The sequence below is a fragment of the Vanessa tameamea genome, chromosome 9 (assembly GCF_037043105.1).
Source record: "Vanessa tameamea isolate UH-Manoa-2023 chromosome 9, ilVanTame1 primary haplotype, whole genome shotgun sequence".
NCBI classification, from domain to species: Eukaryota; Metazoa; Arthropoda; class Insecta; order Lepidoptera; family Nymphalidae; genus Vanessa; species Vanessa tameamea.
Window position 1 is genome coordinate 7,646,351 of NC_087317.1, and position 20,787 is coordinate 7,667,137.

General features: G+C 35.7%; 2 protein-coding genes across 2 annotated transcripts; one reads left to right on the forward strand and one right to left on the reverse strand.

Moving 5' to 3' along the window:
- The first annotated feature begins 1,061 nt into the window (after positions 1-1,061).
- LOC113395029 (protein asunder) lies at positions 1,062-13,414 on the forward strand. Its single transcript, XM_026632564.2, has 13 exons — positions 1,062-1,364; positions 1,483-1,557; positions 1,715-1,860; positions 2,001-2,147; positions 2,637-2,727; positions 3,098-3,226; positions 3,726-3,836; positions 3,988-4,148; positions 9,776-9,916; positions 11,262-11,412; positions 11,491-11,633; positions 11,835-11,986; positions 13,066-13,414. The coding sequence occupies exons 1-13, from the start codon at positions 1,149-1,151 to the stop codon at positions 13,299-13,301; spliced, it is 1,899 nt and encodes a 632-aa protein (XP_026488349.1). The 5' UTR covers positions 1,062-1,148; the 3' UTR covers positions 13,302-13,414.
- Positions 13,415-13,562: 148 nt separating this feature from the next.
- On the reverse strand, positions 13,563-17,392 carry LOC113395030 (uncharacterized). The gene is made up of 6 exons (XM_026632565.2): positions 17,110-17,392; positions 15,873-15,969; positions 15,357-15,668; positions 15,009-15,198; positions 14,528-14,669; positions 13,563-14,230 (listed from the first exon to the last, which is right to left on the reverse strand). Exons 1-6 carry the CDS (start codon positions 17,256-17,258, stop codon positions 14,131-14,133), a joined length of 990 nt encoding a protein of 329 aa, XP_026488350.1. The 5' UTR covers positions 17,259-17,392; the 3' UTR covers positions 13,563-14,130.
- Positions 17,393-20,787: the final 3,395 nt, after the last annotated feature.

Below are 20,787 nucleotides of genomic sequence, written 5' to 3' on the forward strand. Positions count from 1 at the left end.
AACGAAGCGATGCCATTTTTAAGGTAGCCTTGGCACTTTTAAGCATTTTTTCACAGCAAAATTTTCAATTGTTTATTTTGTTGATTCACTCACGAAGTCGAGCTGCGGGTCTTTTGCAAAATCGTGTGGAAGAAGCCTAAATCTCTAAAAAATTGATGTTATATTGTCACATGTCAAATTCAAATGTTTTGTAATGTTTGTTGATGTAAATTATATGGATTATGGAATTGGGAATCTATTACAAAATAATTGGATGTATTAAGGAATAGGAGTTGGTTGCGGTTTAATAATCTGCTACAGGAGCAGGGGATAGAGGGGCTGTGGGGGAGGATATGAGTATTCTCCCTATGCTCTGGTACCATTCCCATCATGCGAATTTGCTTCGTTCTTGAGATATTGGCAAAAACGAATCTTATAATTCTAACCTCAAATCAGGCTATTTATTAACAATTTCGAAACTCAGTGGCCTTCGGCGCTACGGGATGTGCAGCACCTTCGCCTTTCGTAAAAAAGCACAGGTACGATGTGCCTGTGCTTTGTTACAGCAGGCGGGTGCTGCACTCCCTTCGCGCCTTCGGTTTCTTAAAAAACACTCTAGGAGTAAGTCCGACAAGACCATATTGAGTCAAAGTTAACAGAGTCGGTTTTATGTCAATTTTATACAATTAAATGTGTAAATCTAAGCTTTCTAGCAAAATCATTGAAATAAATCACAACAAACAAAATGAGCACTCATTCGAATTACGCGAGTCAAAAAGAAACAACAAACGGCATATTTCAATATGAATAATGTCAAAACACATTCGTGATATTTGACACATTCATTTAGCGTTTTGACATATGACATGCACCTTATGTATATTGCATCCTTGTCGAACTTGAACAAAATAGTTACTTATCCTGCTCTTATAGTGATATTACGATCTATTTGACATATTTCCGCGTGTATAGGTTATGATAGTTTTTCTTAATTTTCTTGAAAATGGTGCAGTTTCGCAGGACGCGAGTGGTATTGTTGTAATCAGGGACCAATCCTCTAACATATACAACAATTTGTTCCCCCAAAATCGTGGAGGATTATTCTAAACCCAACCCCTGAAGTTATTAGGAATGAAACAGAACAAAATTTTGAACTAATACTAAAAAAAATGTTTCCTACTAATCATAAAACAATATTTGTATTAGATCATACACCATATTTTGGGATATCATCTGACAATCCCATTGACTTTGATGTTGCTAAAAGCAGAGGTCCTGGATATGTCCCACTACCACCAGTTTGTAAATCATTATGGACTTGTAGTGTTGAGGCGGCTGTCGAATATTGTCGTATTGTTTGGGATCTTTTCCCTGAAGGAAAACTGGTACTATTAATACAATCATAAATATAAAAGCAATAAAATTTCTATGTATAGTTTATTCTAAATTTTAAAGGTTTTGAAATGTAAACTTTTACTATAACTCATTTTTATATTATTTTAGGTAAGGTTTGTTGTAAGTGACTCCTCTGCACACATTTTAAATACATGGGCCACTACACAACAAAATATTACACATGTAAGTTTGTTATTGCAAAACTAATTACTTTTATTAAGATAATAATTTCAATAGCAAAAAAATTTAGTTTATGATTTGCAAATTAAATTTTTTTGGCAGGCAATAAAACATGCAAATATTTAAATAAAATAGGCATTTATATTTAATATTTTGATAGATTCTCAATGGATTATGTCTTGTTGGTCCTGTACGCCGTGGAGCTGGTGGTGATGTTGTAGGATTATGTGCAGCTATTGAAGGCTTGGCTGAATCATCCCCAACACAAGCTACTCGTCCACCTCCAGAGAGGCATTTTCAAAATCGGTAAATTGATACTCAATATAAAATTTTGGAGAAACAACCTATCCTATAAATAACCTATTATTTTATTAAATTTGTTCATAAGAATAAATAAACAATGTGTTGGCAATCAACTTAATTTTATCCAATCATGTTTATTGCAGTGGTCGAATTATATGTATAACAAGTGCAAGAGATGATGATTCAATCAGAAGTCTTGCAGAAATTGCTCTCAATACACTTGTACAACAAAACAAAAAGGCATCAACACCACAGCCCCCAACTACCGGAGATGCAACAACAAGCTCACAGTATGTACTATTTTAGACTAGTTTCTGCCTGAGGCTTCGCCCATGAGTGGGGTGCCGGTGTTAGGTTAAGTTAGATACCCTATGTCCTATTCTATCTCTGTGCCAAATTTTAGATCTGCTCAGTTATCCTAGTCTTCTTGAGTAATATATATCCATCCACCCATCTAAACTCACCCATTTATAATCCTATAAAGATGAATAATATAATTATATATAATGATGTACTATAATGAAAGATTTGTCTTCAATGATTGTAGTACCATATCAAAATATAAAATATTTCTATTATTATAACAAGATAAATATTTAAAATACTTTGTAAAATAACTATTTTGGTGGAACATATATGTATTTGAATTATATAGATCTGAATTGAGCATCCCAATTCTTCATCACATTCTTAATACAATATTAAATTCATTGCTTTTCTACTTTTTTGAATGTATCCTATTTGGTTTTATTTAAAATATATATATTTCTTGATTACAGAAATTTAGTTGTACACTATTGCCATTTAGTAATAATCAATGTTACTCCTGAAAAAGCAGATACGAGGGTCAATAATCAACCAGTAACTGAGGTAGGTTTTGATTTTATCTATTTAATAAAAAACATTTCTTAGTTGGTAGTAATTTTTATTATTATTCAAAGATAGAATTGAATTCAAGCTAATGCCTAGTATGTATTTATAATAGTTAATAAAAAAAATCTGATTACTATTATAACCTATTATGAATGTTGAGAATACTATACCTACTTCATGCAAGTATCAACTACCACTGTACAACATTTCAAATCAATTGGTTGAATGGACTTGACTTGAATGGTAGGAAAGAGTAGATTTCATTGAATACACATGTAACATTTTTTTTATGGTTATCTGTCAAGCAGTATCTTATTCTATAAATCTTAAAAAGATTTACAATATCAATTTTCTATATTATTTTCAGATGGGAGGTGGTCTAATGAGTGTTGAAGTGATAGTCTGTCGTGCAAGTGCCCTGGCAAGTTTATTAGGTCGACTGGTTCTCCCACATTATAAATTAGCTATAACAACTGTTACTGGCATCCCTATGAAGGTATTATTATTTTTGTAAATTAATCGGATAACTTGATTAAATTTTGTTACCTTTCATAATTTAAATTATTAAATAAATAAATAATAATAAATATTGGACAACATCACATACATTACTCTGATCCCAATGTGAGTAGCTGAAGCACTTATGTTATGGAACATCAGAAGTAACAATGGTACCACAAACACCCCGACCCAATACAACATAGAAAACTAATGATCTTTTTCTACATCGACTCGGCCGGGAATCGAACCCGGGACCTCGGAGTGGCGTACCCATGAAAACCGGTGTACACACTACTCGACCACGGAGGTCGTCAAATTCAAATTATTTTAACGTTTAAATAAAATGAATGTAGATGCAATACACTTCCGTTAATTATATTATCTATTAAAAATATTTAAATCGTCTTATTAAGTAGAAGTTATCTGCATTTTCACTCGCTTGTGAGTTGCTCGGTTGGATTGGTACATGTGACATATTATTTAAAATATTACAGGAAGAACAAAATGCAAGTTCCAGTGCCAATTACGACGTTGAAATTATTCACTCAGCTGAGGCTCATGCAGGTTTACGAGCAACACAGACGGCACAGGAGGCTACTGAATCGGTATGTTTTATTTATTCCATAAATTTATTAAAAACTTAAAAAAAGACCCCTATGCCATTTCTACTAAATATAACTTCTATTAAATAGGGAATGTTTGCTAAGTTAATTGAGAGAGAGTATTGAATATTCAAATGTGTCGATGATCACGTAGGTGGTGCTGCGCTGGTGGACGCCGCGCGGCGCGGAGGGCGGCGCGGGCGGCTGCAACGGGCCGCTGTGGCGCGTCACGCCGGCAGACGTCGCGTCCCGCCCCTCCGCCTGCCTCGTCAACTTCCTGCTCAACGGGCGCTCCGTCACACTCGAGGTGCCCAGGTGAGACATTTGGGTGACTCGACTGTTATTCATTGAAACCCTAGGACGTAATTTTCGTCAACATTAATATTCCATGGTTGATAGCTACGATGAGTTATTCCGTTTGTAATAATTCTGGTTTCGTTATTCATACTCTAAGATCAAAATCTTTAGTTTAGGATATAATATAAGCCGTAGTCAATAAAAAATTAAAAACCATACTTTCGTCAATAAAATACTTTCGTCAATATTAATCGTAATAATAACAAGAGCACTAGGCAAAACAAAACAAATATGATACAACAACAATTATCCGAATTGGGACCGAAATTAGTTCGGATAATCAAAATTTAGGTATTTTGAGACAAGATAAAACAAAAATAACACTGTTTCATATAAAAACAGTCTATTAAAATTTGATATACATATTAAAATATAAAACGTTGTATTATTAAACATCTAAAAAAAGTAAAATGCTATTTTTATATACAGGGTTATTGGTATTTCGACGTATTCCCGTTAGGAGGTAATAGGGGTGACTATTTGCAATAATTTTAACCCCCATATGCATGATGCAAAAGTTAACCATTTTTAAGTTATCACGTTTTTTAGATTTTTTCAAAATAAGCCAAAAATGATACTTAAAAAAAATATTAAAAAAAAAGTATCAATTAAAGTCTATTTTTTTCTTTTGATTTTTAAAAACGATTAAACACTGGTTATTTATCAATATAAAAATAGTAATTATCCGTCCAAATTTAAAAATGCGAGACGGAAAAATATATTACTTCAATGTTTTTTTGATTTTTTTTTACAAAAATGAAAAACTAAAAAAGTTGTTATGAAACTTTTCCTGCAGATTATTTTAAAAACATAACCATTTTCTTAGCTTTCCAAAAATGTATAACAACTAGGAACTTATTTAAAAGCAATCGAAATAAAATGACCACAAGGGACGCTGGTGAAAATTCGTATTCGAACAAAACTTACCATACGCATAACTAACCAATGCAAGATTATTCGCGTTTGTTTCCTAATCAACGGCTACCCGATATATCAGTTTATAATAAGCGAATCCGAGAAACTGGTAGTGTTCAGAGACGAAAAATTAGAGTCGTAAGACTCCCAGTCCATGTTGTTAATTACTAAGAGGATAAGAATTTATCGATGAACCATTCGAACCATTTCGCCAAACACCTTCGCCGCACGACTCTCTGTAACAGAGCACAGCACACACAGCATGGTCTACAGTGCATAATGTAGGATGCCATCCTTACCATTATACTCCTGCGCAAATTATTTACGAACTGGTCCCTGAAAGGAGAGTTATTTTTTGTACATTCGTGCTTAATGCGGATTTAGGAGTCGCGTCTTGTTTGGAAAAAAAGCTCTGGACTGTTTGAATCCAAATTCGATCAAGATGAGATTACTAACTCATAATGAATATTATTGGGGATAGAAAGTGCACAAAAATCCTATCCTCCTCGAAGACTTACTTACGAAATAAAGATTACGAGACAAAATATCATATACCAGCAAGACTGATGTACTGCACATTTTACTATTAATTTTACGCGATAGTTTGATAGCCATTTGATGAACCATATAGTTGAGAAAATGTGGATAAAATGATAGAAATGAATGAGATGGAAGAGAAATTGGTAGATGAATGTTGGAATGAGATGGCCAGGCACATAAGGAAGGTCGCAAAAGACGTGTTTGGAGAGTCGAAAAGAAAAGGTCTGATAGATAGGGATACATGGTGGTGGAATAAAGAAGTGCAAAATGTACTGAGAGAGAAGAAAGTGGCATTTAAAGAATGGCATGTTGTAAAAAATGTTAATACAAGTTTAAAAGATGAAAAAAAAGGAAGTTTACAAGGAATTTAAGAGGAGAGCAAAGAAGGCGGTAGCAGTGGCCAGAGCCAAGGCACAAGAGATGTTGTACAACTCACTGAACAGCCCTAGACGACAGAAGAAACTCTACCGAATTACGAAAGAGAGAGAAAGACGATCGAGAGTTATAACACATATCAAATGCATGAAAGATGAGGCTGGAAAGGTGTTATGTAGAGATGAGGAAATAAAAGATCAATGGAAGATTTATTTTGAAAAGCTTATGAATGGAGAGAATGACTGGAATGGTATTCTCCAAGAGGCACAAGTAAATAAGGGATTAGTAAGAGAAATAAGCATGGATGAGATAATGACAGCAGTCAAAAGCATGAAAAATGGAAAGGCTTTGGGTCCAGATGACATACCAGTTGAAGTATGGAAGGTGTTAAAGACTGACGGATGTATGTGGTTGACTTTATTCTTCAATAAGTTGTTGCATGAAGAAACTATCCCTCAAGAATGGTGCAGTAGTTCGCTAGTGCCCATCTTCAAAAATAAAGGGGATGTACAGGATTGCAACAACTATAGAGGGATAAAGCTCATGTCACATACTATGAAAGTATGGGAGAAGGTAATAGAGAGAAGATTGCGAGAAGAGAGTGAAATTACCCAAAATCAGTTTGGGTTTATGTCATGTCGAGGGACAATGGACGCTATTTTTGCACTCCGCCAATTGTGCGAGAAGTACAGACGTGCTCACAAGAACCTGCACATGGTGTTCATTGATCTCGAGAAAGCCTATAATAGGGTAAAGTGTTATGGTGGGCATTGAAAGAGAAAGGTTTACCTGGGAAGTATGTGGAGTCAGTCCGTGCTATGTACAGGGGATCCTGTACCTACGTCCGATCGTCTGCCGGCAACACCGACCAGTTCAGTGTGGCTGTAGGGTTGCAACAAGGGTCGGCTCTAAGTCCTTACCTCTTCCTGCTAATTATGGACGCTCGAATGGTGGACAAACAGGAGGAGGCACCCTGGTGTATGCTTATTGCCGACGACATTGTACTGGTTAGTGAAGATGGACCTGAGATCCAGAGCAGATTGGAAGATTGGCAACAGAAACTGGAGAATGTTGGCTTGAAAATCAGTAGAACGAAGACTGAATACATATTCTGCGATTTCGGCGGTCTCTCCGGTCCTGAAGCCATAGCGCTTGATGGCGTGGTCCTTCCAGTCTGCTCCGACTTCCGGTATCTCGGTTCACTCATTCAAGGCGATGGCGAAATAGATCGAACGGTGAAGTACAGGATTAACACAGGGTGGATGAAATGGCGGCAGGTTACGGAAACAATTTGTGACCCCCGTATTCCCCTTAAACTTAAGGGGAAGATCTATCAGACCATAGTCAGACCTGCTGTTTTATATGGATCAAAGTGTTGGGCTATAAAAGGGATAACTGAAAGACAATTGCATGTGGCGGAGATGAGAATGCTGAGAGGAATGTGTGGTGTTACGCGAATGGTTAGAGTAAGGAATGAGTACATAAGAGGAAGTTTGAAAGTGGCACCGGTAACCGAGAAGCTATCTGGAAACCGGCTGTCTTGGTATGGGCATGTTATGCGGAGGAATGAGGACCATGTTGTGAGAAAGGTTTTGATAATGGATGTGGATGGATATAGAGGTAGGGGACGACCCAAGAAATGATGGATGGATTGTGTGAAAGACGATATGGTTAGAAAGAATGAACTTGTGAGATGACGTCCGACAGAGAAGTATGGAAGAAGAGGACATGCTGCGCCGACCCCAAGTAAAATTGGGATAAGGGCAGGAGGATGATGAGTTTGATAGCCATTTTCCTAATTAGAGTAGAGTAGGACCCAGTTTGTGGCCTGGTAGGAGTCCAGACTAAACGCCGGTTTATTTCTGTCTGGCCGCAAAATATGAATTAAAAAAACGCATCAAATATGATGCGGAATAATTTGACTAGTTCGGTAGTTGAGTCACAATTTAGGAAAATAATGCGTGCGCGTAGGGGAAGTCACTTTGTGCAAGAACTTTAATTAGGTTAAATTACAAAATGTCTTACTTATAACTTAGCTACCTATTGAACTGTTTCTAAGTCTAAATTTTATTTTAATTTGTATTTTAGTTTTATTTACATTGAGTATTGTTTTTAATTAATTTTGTGGGAATTTTACAGGGCGACCTTTGTTCCGAATCCGTACATGTTCGAATACGAATTTCCACCACCGTCCTTTGTGGTCATTTTTTTTCTATTGCTTTGAAATAAGTTCCTAGTTGTTATACATTTTTGGAAAGCTAAGAAAACGGTTATATTTTTAAAATAATCTGTAGAACAAGTTTCATAACGATTTTTTTAGTTTTTAAGGCATTTTTGTGGAAAAACACAAAAAAATATTGAAGTAATATCTTTTTCCGTCTCGCATTTTTAAATTTGGACGGATAATTACTATTTTAATATTGACAAATAACCAGTGTTTAATCGTTTTTACAAATCAAAAGAAAAAAATAGATTTTAATTGATACTTTTTTTTAAATACATTTTTTAAGTTTCATTTTTGATTTATTTTGAAAAAACTAAAAAACGTGATAACTCAAAAATGGTTCATTTTTGCATCATGCATATGGGGGTTAAAATGATGACAAATAGTCACCCCTATTACCTCCTAAAGGGAATACGTTGAATTACCAATAACCCTGTATATTTTTTATAAAACGTCAATTCTCAATTGACGAACTTCAGCGTTCGGATAACCGAGGTTTTGCTGTACGTTAAAAATAGTAGTAGTTAGTTTCAAATATTCTGCCACTGCAAATGTAGGTATAAGAACTATCAGTATATATCAGTATAATATAATAAAAATATATATAAAAACGATTTCTTTCTTCTGAAAGATATTTGTAGCCGATAACACTTGACAATTGTATAACCAGTTCCAATGATAGAAAGAGTAGAATTAAACAACCCTTAGATTAACGTATTCCAAGCGTTTCCAAATAGTTGTTCACGAATATGTCTTTCTTTATAATACAATACTATTCTAATTATCTACTTATATAAATCCACTTATACAATTCGACTTCCAAAATTCCGGTAGCTATTTCGCCCATATTTAAAATGCCATTTTTACGAATCCATATTGAATACAATATATTAGATCTCGACCATTGATGATATTTCAATTCAAGGACTTTGTTGTTTATTTAACTTCCTGCCATTAGAACATGCCTTATGTCATCAAATAAAAAAGGCCCACTGAATTTGTACAATGAATAAGTAACTAACCTTACAAAAATGATGCGAGCCTTACTGAAACCATGATTTTTTTATATTATAATGGAAAGGCAGCCGAATAAATCCACCTAATGATAACTAGTCGTCTCTGTCTACAAACCTTGCTACAGATGTAAAACATCCCTTTAACCTAGTGGCCTTGTATAACACGTGAGTCTCAACGGACTCGTTGGTTTAGTGGCTCGATATAAAGCAGATTCCGAAGTCCTGGGTGGGGCCGATAAAAAGTTATCGGGTTTATCTATCGATTTTTTTTAAGTAAAAGTCCAGAATCTGGAAATTGGAAGTATATAATATGTCCCGTGTCACGGAATGCACATAAAGCCGGTGGTCCTGTGCCTGAATTCTTTGCAGTCGTGTTTTATTTGCCGTCCCACCCGATAATTAGAGTGAGGGAATGGAGAATGCACCTGTCTTTGCGCACATACTCGTAGATTATAATATATATGTCCTGAGGTGTTGCTCTCCAACATTAGTATTAACGGCGTGTTTGTTTCAAGGAAAGGAGGTGGGCGGTCGGCGTCGCACGTGCTGGCGGCGCAGGGCGGTGAGCTGTGGATCGGCGCGCTGGGCGGCCGCACGCCGTACGACGACCCGCCCGCGCTGTCCGAGGGCGCCGGCGGACGTGTCACCGACTACAGGTGGGCGACACCATCAGATTTATTTAAATATAAAATAAACAAGAAAGCGAAATGTTATAGTCAACTACCTAACTTTTACCTGCTCCGGGGGTGAAAATAAAGTAGTTTGTAGGTATGTTCGTTTGTTCTCGCATTTTTTTTTTCGGATAACTAAGTGATCTTTTTTTAATGACAGTCTGCCCGTCTATCCCTCGAGCCCCTGTTTTTCAGAAACGCGTGCGTCCCTATGTGTATAAAGTTGAAATTAATATTAAATACCTACTGAGATCTGCTGACCTTTTTTTTTTGTTTTACGAGGAGGAAATGCATTTACGCATCCCGCCCGGTCGGAGGACCGGGACGGGTATGTGGGACTCAACCGGGATCGAATGCCCCGTGCCAGGGCATGCTAATGCTAATGCCCTGTCCTTCCCACTAAAACCATCCTCGGGTTTCCACCATGCCGCTGAGTGGTGAGGCCACGGGATCGCCAAGGGCATGCAACCGCGACCCCGCTAGCGGCAGCCGCCGTAAGGCGGCTGAATATTCATGGAAAGCGCGCCTAGTGCGCGCCTTCCCCCTCATCCTCCACGTGGGAATGTGGCGAACTCCCCCGAGTCCGCCACTGGAGGCTGGGCGTCAACGAAGCTGACGCCCTGCGACGGATAAGATGGTAGGCTCCGCCGCTGACCGCCGGTGTAAAACACCTGGGAGGCTCGAGTAGCGAGCCCTCCCACTCCCTCCTAGCCAACGAGGCCACTCACATGGTCCACCCTGACGCCGATCAGGGACGTACCAAGTGCAGCCCCGCGGCATCCCTCCCGCCAGTCTTAGTCGTGGCCGACGAGCAACCTCAAGCCGGCCCCGTTGCCCACGGTACACCACGACGAGGTGACTGACATGTACCCCGAGATCTGCTGACCTGATCTGACTCTTGGAGCTGTGACAAAACTTTAAGTCTACACAATTAAAATATATTGTCGTTAATGACGCATTTCCTATACATTCGTAAGGAGAGTCAAACCCTAGGGTATTTTCCGTTGACCTAAAATTATGAAATTTGGCAAGAAGCAATACTTTGTAGCACAAGTATAGGTAAAAATCCGAAAACCGATAAATTTGGATACGGATGAATACGGAACCTTCAGTACGTGAGTCTGACTCATACTTGTCCGTTTTTTTCTGTGTTAAATTATATTAGATGGTATATAATTTAACACAGAAAAATAGAATAGTTGATAGATATGAATTTCGGTCAAGAGTATTTTGTACTTTTTGTTTCTATCTTGTATCATACTTTTTAGTGTGTGGTTTTGAACCTAAACTTACTAGATTTAGACTTATACAAAATAATATTTATTTTCAGAATTAAAGAGTTCGGTGCATTAATGCAACAAAATAAATTGCATCCATTACGTGGTGCGGGCTCGAACGCCCGATCGCGGGCCCGACTTCAACGGCATACCACGTATTGGCCGCTGACAATATCGTCGACGCTTATATTCAACTTGGGTTCTGTATGTCATGTTCTTATTAAATTTGTGTACAATTAATATCATATTTTTACCCAATATCTTTGTAAATTAACTGCGTAGGTAATGGAACCATTGACGCGATTAGTAGTGCAAGAATCGCTTACGGAAGAAGAAGTTGATTCATGTCGTGGGGTACTACTCTCTCTTCTCGGTATGGAATCACGCCACGAGTTCCCATCTGCACAACTACCGTCTAATTTAAGGTAAATTATATATTTGTTTGTTTGTAACGGTCTGGTATGTCAATATAGGTTAAGTGTTTTATGAAAATTGAAATAATATTTAAAAAATACTGCGGTGTGTATTAATATATATTATATCTAAGCTATGATTAGCTTTGCTGTCCGGATACATTTAGCATTATAATATATTAAATTCACGGTTGTCATGTATTGTTGGCGTAGAGGGAAGTCGTCGGGTCGTCGCGAGGAGCAATGGCGTCAAGTGTGGGGCGAACTCGAAGCTCTGATCCGCGCGCATTCCGCCTCCCCCGCACACCGCGCCCTACTTCGCACGTTGCTGGAGTGCCGCTCGCACAACAACCATGGTGCGGAAGGTAAGTTATATCGTCATAATTACAAGTATTTTCGAGTCAAGTTTAACGGTGTTCTAAAATAATGATCTATTTAAAACAACATATGTTTTACTATTAATTTATTGATAGAAATTGGAGTCAGCTGCAAATGTTCTTTTTCAAATGATGATCTTTATATTCGATTATATCGAAACGAAATCCTCGATATTAACTACGGCAATTTGCTGATCAAATTTACAATGCTTAAAATGCAAATATAAAAAACAAGTAATGTTATAAAAAGGTCTACTTAATCGAGTATTCCACAAGCCATTATTCAATTTCTTACTGTACTGTTTCGAATCTCTGTGCATTGTAATGTCAACAATTTTAAATTACTTCATTCAATTGTATCAACCATTTCTAATTAATATGAAAATTTGTGTTATCTGTTTAGATTTCAAGGTAATAATAATATTTAGACACATTTTTATTTAAATTACAATATCAATAGCTTAAACGAAAAATTAATTTAATTGATAACATGTTTAAAACAAGTTGCGAAAATTCAGAATTGGAAGCAGAATCGAAATAACATACTGTTTCATTCTAATATAATTTACATGGTAAGTTCTATCTTAATATATAATGTAATACAGGTCAAGATCTTTAATAAAGCGGTGTTGGTGGTCTGTTTTTGGTCAGTAGTGGTACACTACATATTTTTATATAAATGCCACAGACACCGCTATAACTTTTTTGTTAGCTTTTGACGAGCTTCAATGCTATCAATAATAATGTATATTCTTAAAGAGTAAATTTAATATAAAATTTTGATTAATGATTATGGTCTTTGAAATTTTAATATATAAAGTATCCAGATAAATTGTATGCGATAAAATAAAACTATGAATATAATTTGTTATCCGAAGCTTTCATTAAACTAAAGCCTTAACAATGATTGTGATCTAATATTTACATATGGCTACAAATTGCAAATAAAATCTATATAAAAAAGGCCTGGCTTAAGTTATTGAATATTATTTATTTGTAAAAAAATTATATGTGAGTGATATTATTTTTATTGTTGTATATTTTATAACTAATATAACTTCTTTTAGGCGATTCATCTCGAGCGACAGTCATAAGAGCCACGACAGACTCGCCGCTGTCGCCAGTAGGTGCGGGTAACGGGAACGGTAGCAGCGACGTGTGGGCGCCGCGGAACGTGCTAGACGCGCTGCTCGGGGCGCCGCGCCCGCCGCGCCGACCTGACTTTGCCGGGCGAATGGCAGCTGGCAGTCGAGTTGCTACGCTTTATCCACATTTGCAGCAAGATGTGGAAGCACCACATTGATTTTTTTTAAAAAGATTCTCAGATGGTATAAACAATCAGTGCAACATTCTAAAAAATTTATATGTTTGGGTGATGTTGTAAGTAGCACGATTGACATGCAGTGTCATCAGTTGAGTGTAAGACTGTATAAAAGAAAGTGATTATGACTTTTTTAATAACAATAAAATTTTACAATGAGTATATCATTTTGTTTTTTTTTTTCATCCTATCATTTAACAATTAACAGGATTTGGGGTAAAATAAGTAATTAAAAATGCAACATTATAAAATTAATATCTTATATTTGTTCAATAAAAACTACATTGTGGGCCCGTGTGCCCGGCGCCCGGGTAACACGACCTTTGTATTATCTTGTTGCATATAAACTCTGCGGGCAGACTGTGTCATAAGGCAATGGAGTGAGTGTGACGGCCTGTCGGCGTCGTCAAGGCATCTGGTCCGGATCCTGCGGCGACGGTCCCGGCTCCCTCCCGGCCCTCGCCGCCCTACTCGTTACGATTATTGGAATGTCACGCGGGATGCGAACTTTCGAACGTTAATATTCTTACAAACGAAACCTAACACTAGGCCTCGCCGCCAGTCGCTCCGAAATTACACTCACGTCATATTGTACAATCTCACACTCTCGAGGAGCGCCCGGTGCGAGTCCGTCTAAACGCATCCGAAACTTCAATACCCTATAAAACTTACAAAATCGACCGGTACTCTTAAAACTTAACGCTAATTTAAAAATTAAACGGAATTCAAAAATAAATTACCTAGGTACAATATTTTAGACTAAAAGCTATTTATAGGCGCGCGAGGGTCGCTCGGTGGGGTTGCGCGGGTGTCAGTGCGTAGCTTCCCGCAGCTTCTTGGCGACCGGTGGCGCCGCGTCTAACGAATCGCCCAGAGAGTTCTCTTCCGCTGAACTCGCCTCTTCCATTTGTCTGCATTAACAAAAAAATATTTAACTATTTTCATTTTACGTTCTGAGTACGCAATACTTATTGACAACATATTATATTACGAAAGTAAGGTGTGACTGTATTTTAAAAGTATGTGTTTTTAATTAAAATCAGTATTTATTATAGGCAAATATGGCAATATTATTTCGAGATATTTGGTTTTAGCAGCAATAATTAATATATGTATAATAAATGTGATTATTCAGCATCTGAATATTATCATCTTAAATATAAAATTTTGTTCAAAAAGTTTTATTTTCTAAATAATGTATATAATACCTTTTCGCGCGGGGCGTACTGAGTGCGGAGTCAGAGTTATCGGAAGGCGAGGCAGGAGTGGCGGGTGATGCTCCTTTTGCGTCAAGAGAGTCTTCTGTGCATGACGTTGTGTCGTCATTCACTGATTCTCCGCCTAGCTTTCCTGCATAGATGAACATTGTTTTAATATTGCATATCATAGCATTACAATTAATAGTAATAAAGTTCTGCAGAATTTTTATCATCAGATATGCAAAGACATTTTATTTCATATTTCATAATTAAAACAACAATTGTTGTAAAAAGATTATTTTTTACTCAATTAATTAATTGAATTGTAAGTAAGATTTACGTTTATCTCAGTTCGAAATACATTTGTCAATAATCACTTCAATTGTCAATCATCAACTTGAATTATCCTAATAGATTGTTAATATAACTATTATAATATAATAACTTCAGTCAATAATAGTTCCTAATAAATAAATAATACTTTACTTACCATTACCATTGGTGGATGGTGGTTCAAGATTACTTTCATCACTGGGTAGTGGTGATCCTCCATTTGTAGGTACGGTGATATTGGGCTTCTTACCCAGTAACTCTGGCTGCAGATCCGAAACTATGTTGTGTGTCCATAATGCAAGTTCAACCATATGAGGGGACCATTTTTTACCGCAGCCATTTTGTTCCTGGAAATAATTAGTTCTTACATGACATGCTATTTTATAGTTTAGTAGCTTGGTTTTACTATTATGCCTTAACCAATTTTAACATTGAATTTCTATACTATAAAATTCGATATTGCAAATGAGCCTATAAAAAGACACAATTTTCTTAATAAACTCACCTTATTTAATCTATCACAGACATTTCTAATATGTTTAACAAAATTGAGGTATTCCTTGGCAGTGTAATCGCTCCCTTCCATTTCTGGGATGGCTTGTATACATTCATCGGACATGAATGGTGCAATTTCTGGGCTTGCCGCCGCGAGGAGTGCTGATGCTGTTGCTGTGCCCACTCCCTTGAGATTACTGAGCGCTGTCATTGCTGATTCAATGTTTGGCAATTTTCGAAAAGCTTTCTTTGTCTCTTGCATCACCGCTCTTGGAGTGTTTACTTTTATCAGATATGATAATTGTGGATAAAATCTTCCTCTCTAAAAAATAATGATATAAGAAATTTAATATCCAAATAAAAATTCAACTGAAGTAAATATACTGAATTATAATTGCTTATTTATTTGATGTAATATATGGTAAAAGTGTTTGATGAATGCCAAAACTCATAATAATTTAGAAAATAATGCATGTGTGAGTTATCCAATTAAGTACTTAATTGGGTAATATATGATAATACTTACAGCTTGCTTCCATTTCATGAGTTGCACCAGCTCCTCGTGCAACATATGTGCTTCTTTGCCTCTCGACTTGATTTTCTTTGGTAATTCATTCTGGTACCTTTAAATGAAATCAAAAACAAAACTTTATAATCGAAAATGAATAATGTATACCTAAGTGGTAATCTTGAAATATTACAATATTTAAACAAGAAATAAAATCCTAAATGTCACTTGTACTATTAAACTCTAGTCTCTTAATATTTCAGGTATAGCATGATGTATTTCATTGCTGTGTAATTCATTTATATTCTAAATTATATTTTATAAATTTTATTTGTATTGAAAATATGAGGTCAAATGCCTTAAAAAGTCTATGTTAAAATATTAGTTTAGCCCAGTTTTTTTCTCATACTGTAAAAGCTATACAAATAAAGAACTGTTACAAAATTTACCTTTCAATTTTGTTATTATTTTTGAAACTTGACTACACAAGCTCTTATAAAAGTGCTTGTCATGTCCTTGGCAATAGACTTAATTAATTAATAACTTTTACTATTTTGCATTAAATAATTAATATCGATTAGAAATAAATTATTTAAAGTCCAAAAAATATGCTATGAATGAATACTGTTACTTGAAAAAAATGTTGGGTTAAGCAGCAACATGATGACTCATTTTACTTTGTATCAAAAAATTTTCAGATAAAAGTAAAACTTACAAAGACACATCTATAATCAGAATAATCAGGCATCATTTTTAACTACGATAGTAGTCTAATATAGTTAAAATTGTTGACTAAATATTTTTACGAAGTTAAATGGCAAGTCACCATTTTGAACGGATGTGAATCGTATTCAACAAAGCATTGTATTATTTAGGTGGATAGAAATACAATAACGTTGTATGTGCATTATTAAGCTTTTTATTTAAAAAAGGAATTCCTGGAATAAGTAAGTGAGCGTTGTTAAACATGTACATAATAAATGCATTTTTACGAGCGATGATACGTAAGGACAGCCACCATTTTATAACGCTTAGCGCGCCGATATTTTCCCCCACACTGGCTTCAGGAAAAACGATAGTGTCAATTTGACATCGATCCCACGTGACGCAGTGATTTTAATGAGCCGTCCGCGGACTAGAGATGCAGTCCGCGAGGGAGGTAGCTATCAAATCAGTTTGCACGGATACACACACAATACAAGTTCATTGACACGCCACGGCCGCATTTTCTCCTCTGAAAGACGTTCGCACTTACCAGTTGTCCAATTTTATGAGTTCTTCAGGTTTCTTCGTTTTCTGTTCTGCTTTCAATTTAATAGCTTGTGGGTATAACTTTAAAACACTGTCAAATTGTTTTGCATCTGCCTCCAGAAAGAAAGTAGACGTGTCTTTCGCGGTAGCCATTGTGAACGTTCTAAATGTACAACACTCTGCTCTGCGTACCTATTTAGTTAACTATAGCTCCGAACTCGACGCGGCGGCAGCACCTGGCCAACTGGGCGCCCTCTCCCCACTCGCCGCCATCTTGTTGACTGAACCTCGTTGTGACGTTCGATATTATTAACTACCTACTATGTATTTTAAATTCTGGCCTATTTATATAAAACCTAGTTTTTCACACGTAATTATAATATAATATATTGCAATTATATTGATTTTGAGATGACTTGTTACCATATTATTGAGCTTTTCTTTGTTAGAGTGAAATAAAAAAAATATACTTACTCATCATAGCAAGGTTATATCGGACACACTTTACAACATGGCGTTGTATCGAAATTAGGTCTTCGTGGAAAAGATCGTAATGCTTTCTGCATTGATTTCACATAGGAAAAACACAATTAGATTCATTTTATAAAGTGAATGTTATAAATTTTCACAAAATAAACACCAAAGTTCACAAATATGTTAGTCACGTCGACCTCGGCGCACTATCAATTTCCTTAAACGTGACGCAACACACGACACCGTTCTACCGAAACGACTTTGGTAAACACGCATATTTTCCGTTGCAATGCAGTACACACTGAGCTCGGAGTAGTCATGAAGTAGTAACTAGCCGTGTACATAAGGCATTTAGGTAGTACGACGTACATATCACCGGGGTGGAACGTCACCACACCAATCGGCTTTGTTGTTTTGATAGATCGCCACGTGCTTTGCTCCCTCTTTTAATTTTTGTTTAGGTATATCCGTTTTATCGAGATTAGCTGCTAAGCGGCCGTAAAACGTAGTTGTTATATTTATTATCATTACCCATTGCGACACGCTTCTTAATGTTATATTTTACATTTAATAAGTACCTGTCTTATTTCTTGCTGCAGTTCAGTATTATAACATGTTTTATTTCAAATGTTAAGAAAATAAAAACGATTCCGATATTGACTAGTCTTACCTATGGTCATTTTTCTGGATTTCTGTGAATACCTTACATTTAGAAAGAAAACGATATTTTCAAACTTTGTAATTTATTTAAGAATGAATTTGAATAAGATTCTGTAATTAACTCAACATATTGTTTTACGAATAAACGAATTCTACGATGATAATACATTATAATATGTGTATGATTCTTTCAAAATATAATATTATATAATATTAGTCAGAAGTAAAGTCACGGTTCGTAACTAACCCATTGCTAGACAAAGTTGTGGAACTTATTCCACTATGCTATTGTAGGCAGGTATGGTGGGCGATTATTGATTATTTTTTTTACAATTAAAAATATATATATATATATATAATTAGAAACAAAGCTCCATATTTTATTTAGATGCTTTAATATTTATTTTTTTGAAAATTTTATAAACTACCTACTTTCCTTTTACCTACTTCAGTCAGTTACGTCTTAAATACTTAATTTAAAATTATTTAATATAAATCTTAGATATTCCTTCATAGAATGATCAATTAGAATAGAAACATTTTATGCCAAACAAAAATACACAAAATCATAAATAGAAATAAAATTAACGTATGGACAAAGGTTAGATAGATACATTTTCTAGAGAACCCTTGAATAGGGGACATGAGTTTTTTTCAAAATTATCAGTACCTACTTAATTTTTGGGAGCCTTTAAAATATTTATTATTCTAACCATATAAAAGATTTTTTATTATTAGTTTAATTGTCTGTTTGGTTTATAAAAGCCCGAATACCAATTAAATTGCATCGTTAAATATTACTTACAAAATAACCTACCAAAAAAATTGTGATGAATTTAAGAACGATTCATGCGCTTATAAACGAAAACGGTTCGAAGCAACCCCCTGCTGGCCCTTTACGGTTAACGAAGTGTCAGTTCCATAGGTAGGTAAGGGGTGCGCAACTGCGTACTAACGGGCAAGGATACTGCGATACAAAAACAGATGCCAACAGAAATATAGTATCGAGGGTTGATGCAAAAAGTATGAAGGGTCGAATGGATCGGGCGGTTGCTTGGGGTATGGTGTTTATTTTTTTGTATGGATTCCTTCGATTTACGTAAAATATTATAGTTGTTTTGAAATTAAATAGCGTTATTACGTTATACATTACTTTAAATAATATATCCGAGACTGGATAATTTACTAAATAGTTATCTATTAATCTAGAATAGTTTTACGAACTTGGTTAATCATTATTTTTATAGTTTATGTGGTATGCTGCATTAATTAGCATTTTATTAATAACTAGCTTTTACCCGCGGCTTTGCCCGCGTAGAATATGAATATATTTACAAATTAACTTAAAATGTTACGTTAATGTAATACCTCTTTGAATACCACATTGGTGTGAATTTCAACCCTTAGGGTAGAATATCCAGAAACGCTTAAATGCGAATCAACTCATATTTAATCGGTAGCCCAAAAATAAAATTTCGACCTTCTAACTTCAAAATGATAGACCAGACTAACCTGAATACGAAATGTTACCAACTATTTTGCCCTTTAGGTCTAAAATATCAAGAAACGCTTAAATACGTATCTGTTCATTTTTAATCAGTAGCTCAAAAATAAAGTTTCATGCTTCTAACTTCAAAAATGACGGTCTTCCAAACTATCCTATATACGAAATGTCAAACTCTATTTCTCCACTTTGGCGTAAAATATCCAGAAACGCTTAAATACGTATCAACTCATTTTAATCGGTAGCCCGAAAATAAAATTTCATGCTTCTAACTTAAAAATGACGGACTTCCAGACTAACACCTGTATACGAAATGTCAACCCCTACTTTTTCCCTTTAGGCGTAAAATATTAAGAAACGCTTAAATATGTATCTACTCATTTTTAATCGGTATCCCAAAAATAAAATTTCTAGCTTCTAACTTCAAAAATTACAGACTTCTAGACTAACCTGTTTACGGAATGTTAACCCTATTTCTCCCCTTAGGCGTAAAATATCCAGAAACGCTTAAATACGTATCTACTCATTTTTAATCAGTATCCCAAAAACAGTTTTTATGTTTTTAATTTAAAAAATGACGGACTTCCATAAAAACTTTCATCCCTTATTTCACCCCTCAGAGGTAGAATATCAAGAAACGCTTAAATATGTATCTACTCATTTTTAACCAGTAACCCATAAATAAAGTTTCATGCTTCTAACTTAAAGAAATCCATACGAACGTTCAACCTCTATTTCACCCATTTAGGGGTAGAATATCTAAAATTCCCTCCCGAGTGGGTGTCATGATATTATGTTATTTTATATGTGTACAGCCTAAAATATAAGTTTTATGCTTCTAGTTCTAAAAATTCTAAACATGACAATACTTTCAACAACTTACAACCTTTCATCCCCCTTTTCAACCCTTCACAGCACTTTTTCCAAATAAAAAGCCTATGTCCTTTCTCAGGCTCTAGACTACTTGTGTACCAAATTTCATTTAAATCGGTCCAGTAGTTTTGGCGTGAAAGCGAGACAGACAGTCAGACAGACAAAGTTACT

What these genes read in the sequence shown, in the direction of transcription:
- LOC113395030 (XM_026632565.2), bottom strand. Translation starts at nt 17,258, where the DNA reads ATGGCTACCGCGAAAGACACGTCTACTTTCTTTCTGGAGGCAGATGCA. An exon ending in TCTGTGATAGATTAAATAAG is followed by an intron (nt 15,199 to 15,356) that starts GTGAGTTTATTA and finishes AATTATTTCCAG; the next exon opens with GAACAAAATGGCTGCGGTAA. An exon ending in ACCATCCACCAATGGTAATG is followed by an intron (nt 14,670 to 15,008) that starts GTAAGTAAAGTA and finishes TCATCTATGCAG; the next exon opens with GAAAGCTAGGCGGAGAATCA.
- LOC113395029 (XM_026632564.2), top strand. Translation starts at nt 1,149, where the DNA reads ATGTTTCCTACTAATCATAAAACAATATTTGTATTAGATCATACACCA. An exon ending in TTTTCCCTGAAGGAAAACTG is followed by an intron (nt 1,365 to 1,482) that starts GTACTATTAATA and finishes ATATTATTTTAG; the next exon opens with GTAAGGTTTGTTGTAAGTGA. An exon ending in GAGAGGCATTTTCAAAATCG is followed by an intron (nt 1,861 to 2,000) that starts GTAAATTGATAC and finishes TGTTTATTGCAG; the next exon opens with TGGTCGAATTATATGTATAA.